General features: G+C 57.4%; 1 protein-coding gene across 2 annotated transcripts; it reads left to right on the top strand.

Moving 5' to 3' along the window:
- Positions 1 to 15: 15 nt before the first annotated feature.
- TXN2 (thioredoxin 2) lies at positions 16 to 6674 on the top strand. 2 transcript variants are annotated; one of them, XM_082784927.1, is made up of 4 exons: positions 16 to 159; positions 688 to 848; positions 1871 to 1994; positions 6008 to 6674. In XM_082784927.1, the coding sequence occupies exons 2-4, from the start codon at positions 688 to 690 to the stop codon at positions 6122 to 6124; spliced, it is 402 nt and encodes a 133-aa protein (XP_082641053.1). In that variant the 5' UTR covers positions 16 to 159; the 3' UTR covers positions 6125 to 6674. The 2 variants fall into 2 exon arrangements, with proteins under 2 accessions (XP_082641053.1, XP_082641052.1); XM_082784926.1 differs by lacking the exon at positions 16 to 159 and adding an exon at positions 470 to 573.
- The last annotated feature ends 4785 nt before the right edge of the window (positions 6675 to 11459 follow it).

Genomic DNA, 11459 nt, shown 5'->3' with positions numbered 1-11459 from the left:
GCTGGGTTTTCACTAAGCCTGGCTGGGATCATTTCTCATTTCCAGGAGAGCACTACAAGAGACCCTTCACCCTGCAAGGCTGAGCAGCCTGCCTCCGGTCCTAGGGCAGAGAGACTCGTACTGAGCGTGGCCCTGCTGTCTGAACTTTTTTCTTATCTGGTACCAAACGCCCTAAAAGTTCCCCCCGTGTTTTATAAAGCATGTCCAACACCCCTCCTCTTTGCACTGCGTCCTGACAAGAAACTTCCAGCTGCACTTTGGTGACAAAACGCTTGTCCTCTTTCTTTCTCTCCCCTCCACTCACCCCAAAACCCCTCTCCCAAGGGCTGCCCGGGCGGTGGGCTGCGCCTTTATGCTCCTGTGTTACCGGGGGGGCTCCGGGCGGGGCCGGTCCCCTAAATCCCAATAAATTTGGGGCTTGCGAGGGGAAGGTACTCCACGCTCCGCCCCGAGCCGGCGGCTGGGCACGACCGACAGCAGCAGCAGCCACTGAGAGCCCGCAAAGCGGCGCGGGGGCGGCTCCATCCGCAGAACGGGCCGGAAGCCGCTCGGGGCACCTGCGGGCAGGGAGAGGTGCGGGGCTGCGGTCGCGATAGGCGGCGGGGTCGCGACATCGGGGAGGGGATCGCGAGCGGCCCCCTCCACCCTCACGCCCCTTTCTTCTTCTTCTTCTTCTTCTCCCCGCAGATGGCGCAGAGGTTGGCGCTCCGCCGGCTGCTGGCTGTGCCCTCCAGGGCCTTGGGGACCTCCGCGGGTCGCCCCAGCGCCTTCAACGTGCAGGACGGCGGCGACTTCCAGGAGCGGGTGGTCAACAGCGCCAAGCCCGTCGTGGTGGACTTCCACGCGCAGTAAGTGGCCGGCAGCGCCCAGCCGCGGGGCCCTTCATCCAACAGGGCCTGCGGTGACGCCCTTCAGCGCTCCTCGGGGCTAAATGCCAGCCTAAAAAGACACCGAGTGACGTTAACGCTCGTTTTGGAGCTTCCCAAGGGTTCACGCTGCGTCTTTGGAGCTGTAGCACCCCGGGGGCTGTTGAGCCAGAGCTCTTGACAGCCTCGTGGTAGCAGCAGCGACGTTTCTGGTCAATAAAACTGTTGTTATGCTCCTGCCAGTTAAAATATTCCTGCACGTTATCCGTTGGAGTAACAATACTGTTTATATTGTGTGTTTTTTCAAGTGTTTTCATGGTCCTGTAGTGCTGTGATATGAGTTGTGGCTGATTCAGGCTACAGAGCAGCCCCAAAACAGCTGCTGAGCAGAGCAGACTGACAAACCAAAACCAACATCAACTGGGGGACATCAAGGGAGAAGAGGACAAATAATGGAAAGCCTGAAAGCGAACGTGGAGGGAGGCACAAAGCTTACCAGAGCTTGTATTTCACATAAAAAGGGCACTCAGAGCCTTAACTTGAATTTTGCTTGGTCTGAGGGAGTTCACAGCTCCCTAACCAGTGCGTTTAGGCACAGCGCTGTTTTCCCCGTATGTGGCCTTGCAAAATCTGCCCTGGCTGCCGTGTTCTTGCTTTAAACAGCTGCTACGTCTGCAGTTTTCGCAGCAAACCCTGCAGCAAGTACGCAGGCAAGCCTACAACAATCAGCACGAGCTGATAGGTGTGCAGGTGGCTGCCCCCACACCTGACAGCGACGCTTGCACCACAGCAGCGTTGTGGTCATCTGGGTCACAGTCCAGCACGTAAGCAGGGCAGGGATGAGCGGTTGAGCAGCAGAAAAAGAGGACAGCCCGGGCTGGGGGAGCTGGTTAATGTTTATGCTCGGTGTTTGGTGCCAGCAGTGTCCTGTAGTTGGGCTTAAGAGAGAGAAAAGGGTGGTAAAGGTGCTGGCCTCCTCTCACGCCTGCTCTCTTTCTCCGTAGGTGGTGCGGTCCCTGCAAGATCCTAGGCCCCCGGTTAGAGAAGATGGTGGCCAAGCAGGAGGGGAAGGTGGTGATGGCCAAAGTGGACATCGACGATCACACAGACCTTGCCATCGAGTACGAGGTAGGAGCTGGGCCAGCACAGGCTCGCCAGTGGTGGCCCTCTCCAGGGAGTGGTGCCTGCACTGCAGCAGCCTGGGCAGGGAGGGGAAGCCCAGGGCTGCTGCCTGCCTCTTCCTGGTCTGTTGGGTCACTCGGCAGTGGGTAGATTTCACTGCGTGCCCCTCCTCCTGCTCTGCTGCTCATATTTGGCGTCCCCACCTCCAAATCTGCAAAAAGGATGGCATCCAGGCAGGTTCCGGATATCTCCAGCGGAGGAGACCCCGCAACTGGAAAGAGATGGGCTCCATCATCTCAACACCCTCCCCTCAGATACTTACACACCTTGAGGAGATGTCCCCTCGGTCTTCTCTCCTCCAGGCTAAGCAGGCCCAGCTCTCTCAGCCTGTCCTCTGGTCCTCTCATCTTGGTAGCCCCTCCAGGAGTTCTGTGCAGCGTTTTACTGCCTGCCCGGGCTGCTCAGGCGTAGGGCAGGGACACGAAGTAACAAGCCCCAGGCTGTTGCACTCCTTGACACAGTTCTCCGGGCAGCCAGCCCGTCCTCTCTTTCTCTTTCCCTCCCTCACTGAGGATTTCTTGCTGCTGGCAGCGTCCTGGCCTTAAGCTGCGTCACAAGGGGACGGCGTGGGCTTTGTTTGGACAAGCGGAAGGCAGCTCGGAGTCTGTGATTCCCCCTACTCCAAACCCTGCCGTGCTGGGAGGAGGAAGAGGCCGAAGCAGCTCATTCCTTCCTGCTCCTTGCCAGGGAGAACTTTCTCCCTGCACTGTGGCAGAGCGTCCACCCACAAATGGCACTTGCAGCTTCCACGGGCTGAGCACGAGAGCCTCCTGTGCTTTTTTTAGGAGGTGGCGTGCTCTCGGGCATGCCAGGGCCAAGGGGGGCGCGTGCTGCAAGCCTGAGGGCTCTGCAGCTCGAGGGTTGAAAAAGAGGCTGAAAGTTCCTTGGTTCCTCAAGTGTGATTGCCGACCACGTGCACACCTGCTTTATTTGCAGGGTCTGGTTTGGTCTTTGTCATTTGGGGCATCCTGTTCAAGGCAGAGGCTTGGTTCGTGCACTGGGCATGTGCTCAGTGTTGCTGGGAAGTTGCCAGCGAAGGAGATGGGAGCAGAAGAGCTGATGAGAAAATTTGGGGGCGAGATCCAAGAGGAACCAGAGGTGGTATTTGGGAAAGATCAGGGAATCCAGAGGGATTTTTATTTTATTTTTTAAGGCCTTCCCATCTGAGATTGGATATCTGCAGGCTGAGAAGGATTTTGTTTGGGGCTTTCTGTGTCCGTGTTACCCTCACAGCTCCTCCTCTCGCTGCCAGGAAGCCTCCTTCCATCCGTGCCTATTCCCTGCCACGTGCGTGGCCCCCAGTTCGCACAGCGTCATCTCCCACGGGCTCCTCAGCCTGGGGAGAGGACAGAGCCCCCGGGAGGAGCTGAGGAATGCCTCTGCATGCCTTCACGCCTGCTTCTCCCTGCCCTTGGCTCCAAACAATTCGGCTAACACGAAGCCCAGACGTGTTTCCTGCAACCAGAAAAATCCGGGCACCCTCCTCCGTCTGCTTAGCGCGGCACAGAAGTTCTTTCTTTGAGTTTTCCTCCTTCTGTCCAGCGCCCTTCTTCGCCAGCTGCGGCCTTTTGCTGCTGCCGCAGCCTGCTCTTGACCTCCAGCCTCGAGAGCAGGAAGGGAGGAGGACTTCTGTTTAATTTGCTTTCTCTGGAAATTCCATAAATTCGTTTTTTTTTTGTTTTTTTTTGCCTCGGCCCGTTGCCCATGCCCCTTGGGAAAGGTGGGCACAGGGACATCGCTCGTGGACAGAGCTCGTCCCTGTTAACGCCTCGTCCCCGAAGCTGGGTGAAATCCTTCCCCCGTCGGTGCCCAGGGTGGTGCAGAAGCCCCAGTTTCGGATGGGAGAGAATTCCCCGAGTGCGAGTGCTGCCGGGAATAGGCTGCATGGCTGCTTCTGTTTGTTTATCTGCTTGGTGAGTGCTGATCAAAAGCAGCCTGGCTATTTCCTCCGCAAGTGCTTTGAAGTAAGAGGAGGGTTTATTTAGGTTCAGTGCAGACTGGACCTAAAAAAAAAATAATAAAAAAAAAAGAAAGAAATCTAAACTTTCCCTTCCAGAAATTCCCAAGATATCTGCTTCGCGAGCAGCACACCCAAGAACCTCAGGATTCCCTCCCTGCCACACAAAGGGGAGCTGAGGCCCGCTCACGACTTCCAATTTTGAGGTCTGACACTGCCGTTGGGCTTTTCTCCCGGAGGCTGCTGGCTTTTTCTGTGACTTCTGAAAGCACCGAGCCGGGCCCTGCTGCTGCCCCCTGGCACGCTGCCCCCTGCACGGATGTTTTGCCCGACTCGGGGACGCGTGGGAGGAGATGGAGGGAGCGAGTACGCGTGAAGTGAGCCCAGTAACTCGTTTTTTTTTTTTTTGTCTGGTCCTCTGTAGTGCTTCAAAGAGTCATCTGAACCTCTCTCGTCCCTTATGGGGTGATGTTTAGCGTTGCTGGTTGGATACTCTATTTTTTAGGAAGGAGCTGGGGTGACCGTGCTTGTTCCTAACCCACTCTGCAAACCAGGGGGAGGCTCAGCAGAGCGTTGCCCATCAGGGAGAGGAGGAGACGGGTGAAATGCCGCGCTGGAGTGTCCTTTCTCACCCCTAAAACCCTAAAGGAACGTGTCTTAAGCTCCATCAGCACCTCTGGGGCCTGAGTTTTCGGGGCCTGAGTTTTCCAGCCCTGCTCCAGCCGGTCACTAGGAGGAGCTGAAGAACCTGCGGCACGGTGGCAGCAGCCCCGGCGCTCCCAGCCCTTTCGGATCCGACTGCACAAAAGCCCCCCGAGGCCAGGCTGCAGGAACAGCGCTGGGCCGGGAAGGGAAGAACAAAATGTCCCTTTCATCTCTGCCTCCTGCTGGGAGGAAAGCCAGACCTCTGGAGGGTTTCCTGCAGGAAGGATTTGCGAGCGTGGCAGATCCTTGCTGGCAGCGGGGCCGGGACAGCTGGGAGCACGCGGGGGGAAAGCCGTGCAGGCTGGCAGATGGGCAGCAAGCGAGATAAGAAGAGGACGTGTTCGGGGGGGGGAGAGGCTTTGCAGAGATAAGAGCACCGGAGCTGAGGGTGGTCGTGCCAGCTGTCTGCTCAGCAGCACGCGGGATCAGATCTCTGAGCTCTGATGGCTCCTCCTCGTGATCACTTCTACGAGGTTTCTTCTGTCGCTGCACCCCCAGCGAGTCCCGGAGGAGCGTCGTCATTTCCACTGCTGTTCTCTCCAATAATTCCCAGCAATTTTTGTTTTGGACCAGGAAAATAGCATCCAGAGCGGTGCAGCTGCCTGCAGGCACTGCCTGGAGGGACTTCTCTTCCTACCTGATCGTCGGGAATCCAGCTCAACAGCTAAAAGCTTAGGCAGAAAAGGAAAAGATGGGTTGGGGTTGTCGTTACTCTGGTCGGCCAGAGCAGGATGTCTGCCTGCTCGGTGATGGGTGGGGAGCCCTGCTCTAGCTCCTGTCCTATTTGGAGAAGAACTTGGCTCCAGTCTGGTACTGCCCTGGCCATAAAACGTCTAAAGATCATCGTGTGTGAGAGGTAGCCTGATAAAAGACTGGGTTTGTTTGCTTGTGGTAGGATAAGAGGGAAAGAGAAGCAGAATTTGTACTGGAGAGGAGAAAAAGCTTTACCTTTTCCTGTTATGTTAGGCTTGGGTTTGCCTTTTAAATTGTGTTACTTGTAGGGGATGTGTCTGCTTTGAGCAGCATGGGATCAGCTCCTTCACCTGCAGGTAGGGCCCTCGAAGCTGCTTCCAAACTGATGCCCTCAGCTTCCAAAAGCCAAGTCCCTGAAATTCGGAAGCAAAGCTTCAACTGAGAGAAAAGCTTTCAGTCCCTTGCTAGCCATCGTTGTCTCACTGTCCCCGGGAGCGGGAGAATTCGGGGAGGCACAGCCATAGAGCTCCATTTGGGATCTGGGTGAAGCTGTGCCCCTCACAGACTCTCCTTACACGCACCTCTGTGTTTCTCTTGCCCCCAGGTGTCGGCAGTGCCCACCGTGCTGGCCATGAAGAACGGAGACGTTGTGGATAAGTTTGTGGGGATAAAGGACGAGGATCAGCTGGAAGCATTCCTCAAGAAACTCATTGGAGCCTGAAGTCATAGGGTGGCCGTACCTCTGCCTCCGGCTGTGTCCGTGCTGCGCGTTCCTTGCCTGGCAGAGCTGAGGGCCACGTGGGCTGCCTGCCTCGTACAGCCTGGGGTTTTCTTTTGTTTGGGGTTTTTTAGGAGATGGACAGTGCTGTAACCCTTCCTTCCTGCTCCCCCCTTCTCTCAAGCAGCAGTAGTTGTAAAAAGTGTGGAGGAGCAGGGCTGCTTTTTCTCAAAATGGGGAATGTGGCTGGGATGAGGAGCCCGCGTTTATCTGCAAAGAGACGGCTGTAGACGACTGTCTGCCCTGGGTGGGTTTGTTTTAAAGTTGGGAATGCCTCTGCCTTGTCTGTGAAACCCGTGTTTTTGTCCCGCTGTCCTCACGTCCCTGGGACGGGTACAAACGCTCTGCAAATCCTCAGGCTCCTCTCAGAATTTTATAAGAGAAAATCGAAGTATTTTATGGTTCTCCTTTTTTTTTTTTTTGTAGGTCTGTAAGAAAGAGAACTTTATTGTCACTTCCGTTTAGCTGGAGAATAAAAGTTGATTCTCTGAAATGGCAGGGAAGTCCCTCGTCTGTCCAGAGGGGTGAGAGGCAGTACCAGCAGGGCAGTGGCTGGTTCCTAATGATGGGCTGGGACAGAGCAGGTTACGACTTGATCCCTACTAAAAGGTAACGTTCCGAAAAGCAACCAAGTGGGTTCCTTTCACAGGGCTTGCAGTGCTGCTCCTGTGTCCCGATGGTAATTGCCCCGACCTTTAGACTAAGGTGGCAGCTGTGTGCCCATCTCATAAACAGCCCTCATTCTTTCCCAGTTTTTCCTCCCCACGTTCACCTGCTCACAGTCCAGCTGAATTCTGCACGCTTCCAGTTTTCCTTGGCAGTGCCCTGCTCCCAGCGGCCGAGTACAACATCGGGGCTGGTGCCCGCTGCGACGCTTAACTTCATGCCTGAGCATACTGTACGTGCCTAATAACCATGTAAGACCTGTGTGTGTGTTTGTTTTTTTTTTCCCTTCCTAGCTTCTGTTTCCCTCAATCAGCCTTGGCTCTGCTCCGTTTCACCTCCCTGGCACAGGTCGTTAGGTATTTTTTTTTTATTTATTTATTTTTGCCCTGCACCTTCTCAGGAACGAGCTGTGACCTTTTAAGGAGCGAGGAAGCGGCGCTCCAAGCCCCGCGCGTCCCGCCGCAGGCGTCGCCCTTCCCACCTGCTCTCACCGGCCCGGGGCCCCCCGAGGTGGGCCGCCTTCCCGGCGGGGCTGAGCTCACGGCCTGGCGCGCCGCCCGCCCTCGCTGATGTCACTTGGATGTAATTTGTAAAGCAGCGAGCAGGGAGAAACGGGCTTGGGCTGCTGGCCCGCTCCCGTTTCGGGCCGAGCAATCCGCCCTGCACCTCGGTGTTGCTGGCTGCTCTGTAAACGCTTCTAGGAAAGACCGTCTCCCCTTCCCTGCTTGTGCAGGAAAAGTTAGGGGAACAGCGTCACGTAGCCAACAATAGCCAACTTTTATGCTTCACCATCCCACAGAACAGGAAAAAACACGGTGACTTTGCATTGTGCGGTGAAGAGACAGTATAAATTAGCTATTTTATCACTTCCTGCTGGGGAAAAGTGGAGCTAACGAGCCGGTCGGCTATTAAAGTGCCAGCCTGCTTTAGGGTGCATTATATGAGAGCCGCAACTGTTTCTGTGAGATAAACACTGGAGACCCACGTACACAGGGAGAAATCCTGCAGAAACTGCCTGTCTGGCAGCGAGGAAGAGGTTGGGGGCACGGTGATGCTTCACGGGGTTTTCACCACGGTGCAGGCCTCAAAATGCAGAGATGTTTTCTGCAGCGGGACCCGAATTCAAATCCCTGGCTGGCGACGGCTCGGGAGGCTTGGGGAGGTGCAAGCAGGAAGCACGGCGAGGAGCGTGTTTACGCAGCGGTCAAAAGAGGGGTTGCACAGCAATTTTCATGCCAGCTGAATGCGAGCTTGGTCTTTCCTGAGAGCAGGGAGCCAAGGCAGTAGGTTGGTTCTCAGAAACAACTGCTTTGTACATGTCAGTGGAGAAAATGTCTCTGTTCTCGCTCGGGCAACGATGCTGTTCCTCCCTTTCAGAGTTAAACACATCCAACATTCCCCCTGGTCTGTTAAACATTTACTCCCTCCTCCCAAGCGTTGCAGCAGTGCTCTCTGCTCCTCATGCTCCCGGGTGCTATTTTAGGACCGTGTGGGCGCTCGCTGCCTCCCCGAGGGGAGCGAAGCCGAGCTGACCCCGCTGCCCGGCTGCGCCCTGAACCCACGCGGCCCGGTTGAAGACACCCGGTTCGCAGCAAGCAGAGCTTTTTCATCCCTTTCTGCTGGTTTCCATCGACCCCGAGAGCAGCAGCTGCTGCTTTCCCGAGCCGTTCAGCTCTGTCAGCTGAAGCCTCGTGGGGTGAGAGCCATGCTGCACCGAGCCCCCACGATGTTTTGGGAGGGGATGGGAGACTCAGGTTGCCTGACGTGCAGCACACGGGGGCTGTGAGCGTGGACAGGGCCAGTTGTGGCCACATTTGGCTCCAGCTGGCCCCGCAGGCAGTGAATCCTACACCAAAGCAAGCATCGGGCCCGTGTCAACAAGAACAGCCGCTGCTAACGCTGCCCTCGGCAGGGCCGGTCGCCAACCCAGCCTGGCTCTCTGCTTTGTTTTTTATCTCCTCCCCCCCCTCCCCATTTTTCTCAACTAATTACAGGATTCGCACGGATTTGGCAACTCAGATCTGGCACCCGGGCAGGCCGTTAGCAGCGGCGTTCAGCTCGGCAGCGTTCCGAAGCGTTGCTGAATTGCGCCGAGCGCTCGCCGCCGGTTTCGGTTTTCCGCAGGTTGAACTGCGAGTGGCTCGTGGCTTGGCCAGCCGCGATATCCCCGGCAATAAAACCATCAGGCAAAGTACAGCGGCTTCGAGCTCGGGACCTCAATCAAACTAGATCACAGGTGAGACGTCCCGTCCTCCCCGCCTGCCTCTGCAACCCACCCAGGCCCAAGTCCGCCTCCACCAACAGCGCAGGCATGAGAGCGGGGAGACGGAAGAGGCAGCAGCGCTTCGCCACGGCCTTTGCGCCGCTTGTCTTTCTGCCCTCGGCTCCCTCGTGAGCCTTGCGGTTCCCCCGCCAGCGCTTTCCACTCCAAGCCTTGCTCGAGCAGAAGCCGGAGGCTGCAGCTGGCCGCCAGGGCGGGGTGTGCTTGGCAGCACCCGGGCCCTGCCTCGGGCTGCGCACGGGGACAGGGATGGGCGGCTTCATCCCAAGCCCGGGTGTGCTCCAGGGCAGGGAGGAGGTGACAGCAGCAGGGGACACCTGCTGCCAACTGAAAAGGACCAGAGCCGGCCTCTTTGCCTGGTGCATCCTCCTGAGCCTTGGGGCAGCCACGCTGCAGCCCGCAGGTGCTCGGGGCTCGCTCGGCTCCGGCTCCGTCCCCTCGGGCTGCCGCGAGCATGGGGCCGCGCCACGCAGCCAGCAGCAGCAGCAGCTGATGCAAACGCAGGGTTGCACCGCGCGCAAGCCGCGGCCTGCCTCCCGGTATTTATATAACACCGCTTTGCTTTCATCTGGCTTTTTAAGTAAATTGTCCGGGCCCTTTCTCTGTTCACCGGGAGCCTCTCTTTTTCTTTTCTTTTCTTTTTTTTTTTTGACTGCAAGTTTCGTCTTTCAAAGCTCGGCCACTTGTGAGTGATGCTGAAAAATCCCATTTGCAGCGGCTTTTTGTTCCAAGGCTGCATTGTTCGGGCAGAAGCGGTTGTTTTCTTTTCATCCTGGCATAGCTCAGGAGTGACTGCATGGCCTCGGCTCCAACTTTCTAAAAATACTCACCCGTGAGGCGAGAGCCGGCGTGGCTCAGACCAGCAGACTAATGCTTTGGAAAGGCGCGATGGCCCGAGAGGAAGCCGGTGGCAGCGTGGTGCCAGCTCTTTGGTGACTGCAAGCAGCGGATTTGCAGCGTGTGTCAGCCATAAAACATTCGCAGGGCGCTTTGGGGTGCAGCAGCACGGGCACCGGGTACGGGGGATGTCCAGGCAGTGCCTGCGGGGGAACCGCTGCCTGCGGGGTGCCGTGGGGTGGCTCAGAAGTCACAAAGAAAAGCACCTCCTGCTGCGTGGGGAAGCGGGGCTGAAAGATGAGCCTGCTCCCCGGCAGAGGTTGGGCTCAGCAACCACATCCTCTTCTCGGAGCGTGAGACGCCCGGCTCTGGGGGAGGGGGTGGCAGGGACATCGCCAAGCATAAATCAGGCGGGTGGCGGGTTGCAGGAAAGCGTGCGGGAGCAACTTCTCGTCCTGCCCCTGGCTGATGGCAGGAAGCTCCCCAGGTGACTGCTTTAGCAGCTGCTGGGACAGGAGACCTCATTGTTCTGGGCTCGGGATTTTACAGCCGTGCCAGCTTTCGGCAGGAAGCGGCAAGACAAAAAAAACCTCAAGTTCTTCTTCCTCCTGCGCCAGATTCCCTCTCACGGGGCTGAGCCTTTGGTTGGGCTCCTTGGGGGCTCGCCACCGAGGACACCCAGCCTTCCCCTGCCAGCCTGCCTGGGTGCGATGGGTTTCAACCACTGGGCTTTCCCCTAGAGCCTGGACATCATCAAATGTCGCAGTTCTCAGGCCTGCCACTGCATTTCTGGTGCTAGACTGTGCGGTCACCCACCATGCCAGCCCCGGGTACCTGTCTGGGATTTTGCTTCCCCTTCCCCTTTCCCTGGAGCTCAACTCTGTTCCTAATTCAGGTTTCCTTGGTGACACTCGGAGGAAGCACACTCAGGATCGTCTCCATCTGGCACGGTGCAGGGGGCAGCACCCTCGGGATTCGGGGACACAGGAGCAGGAGAAACCCCTCTGGGGTCCTGGATGTGGCCGTGTCCACTCCTCTGCTGTGCCGTGCCTCCCCGTGATGCTGACCCGAGTTTCCAGCCTTGTCCCTTCAGGCCAAGCTCTGCCCCGAGCCTGCCCCCTGCCTTCTCCTTCCTGTAGGATTTCCACCAAGGCCAGGAGCAAAGGTTGCATTCCCTCTGTGGAGCTGACCCGCTGCGGCTTTTCTGGTGCTGGCAGCTTCCCCACCACAGTTTTGCTGCAGGTGCCAGCTGGCAGTGGGGCTTTGCAGGGGGCAGAAGTGCCCGGTGCTGTCATCGCACCAAGCTGCAGCTCAGCCCGTTCCCGTGTCCTGTCGCTGCCACCCAGCAGCCGCCACGTGTGGCCTCCTGTCCCACAGCTGGCTCCGGCCACGGCTGCTCCCTCACTGCGGGGTCGCTGTGCTCGATTTGACAGCTGCATTGTGTCACCCCAATAAACAGCCCAATTCCCAAAAACAGGGACGGGGCTGCCAATA

The sequence above is a fragment of the Aythya marila genome, assembly GCF_965140915.1.
Source record: "Aythya marila genome assembly, chromosome: 1".
In the NCBI taxonomy this organism is placed as follows: domain Eukaryota; kingdom Metazoa; phylum Chordata; class Aves; order Anseriformes; family Anatidae; genus Aythya; species Aythya marila.
Note: the sequence above shows the minus strand (reverse complement) of the source record. Positions and strands in the feature narration are given on the sequence as shown.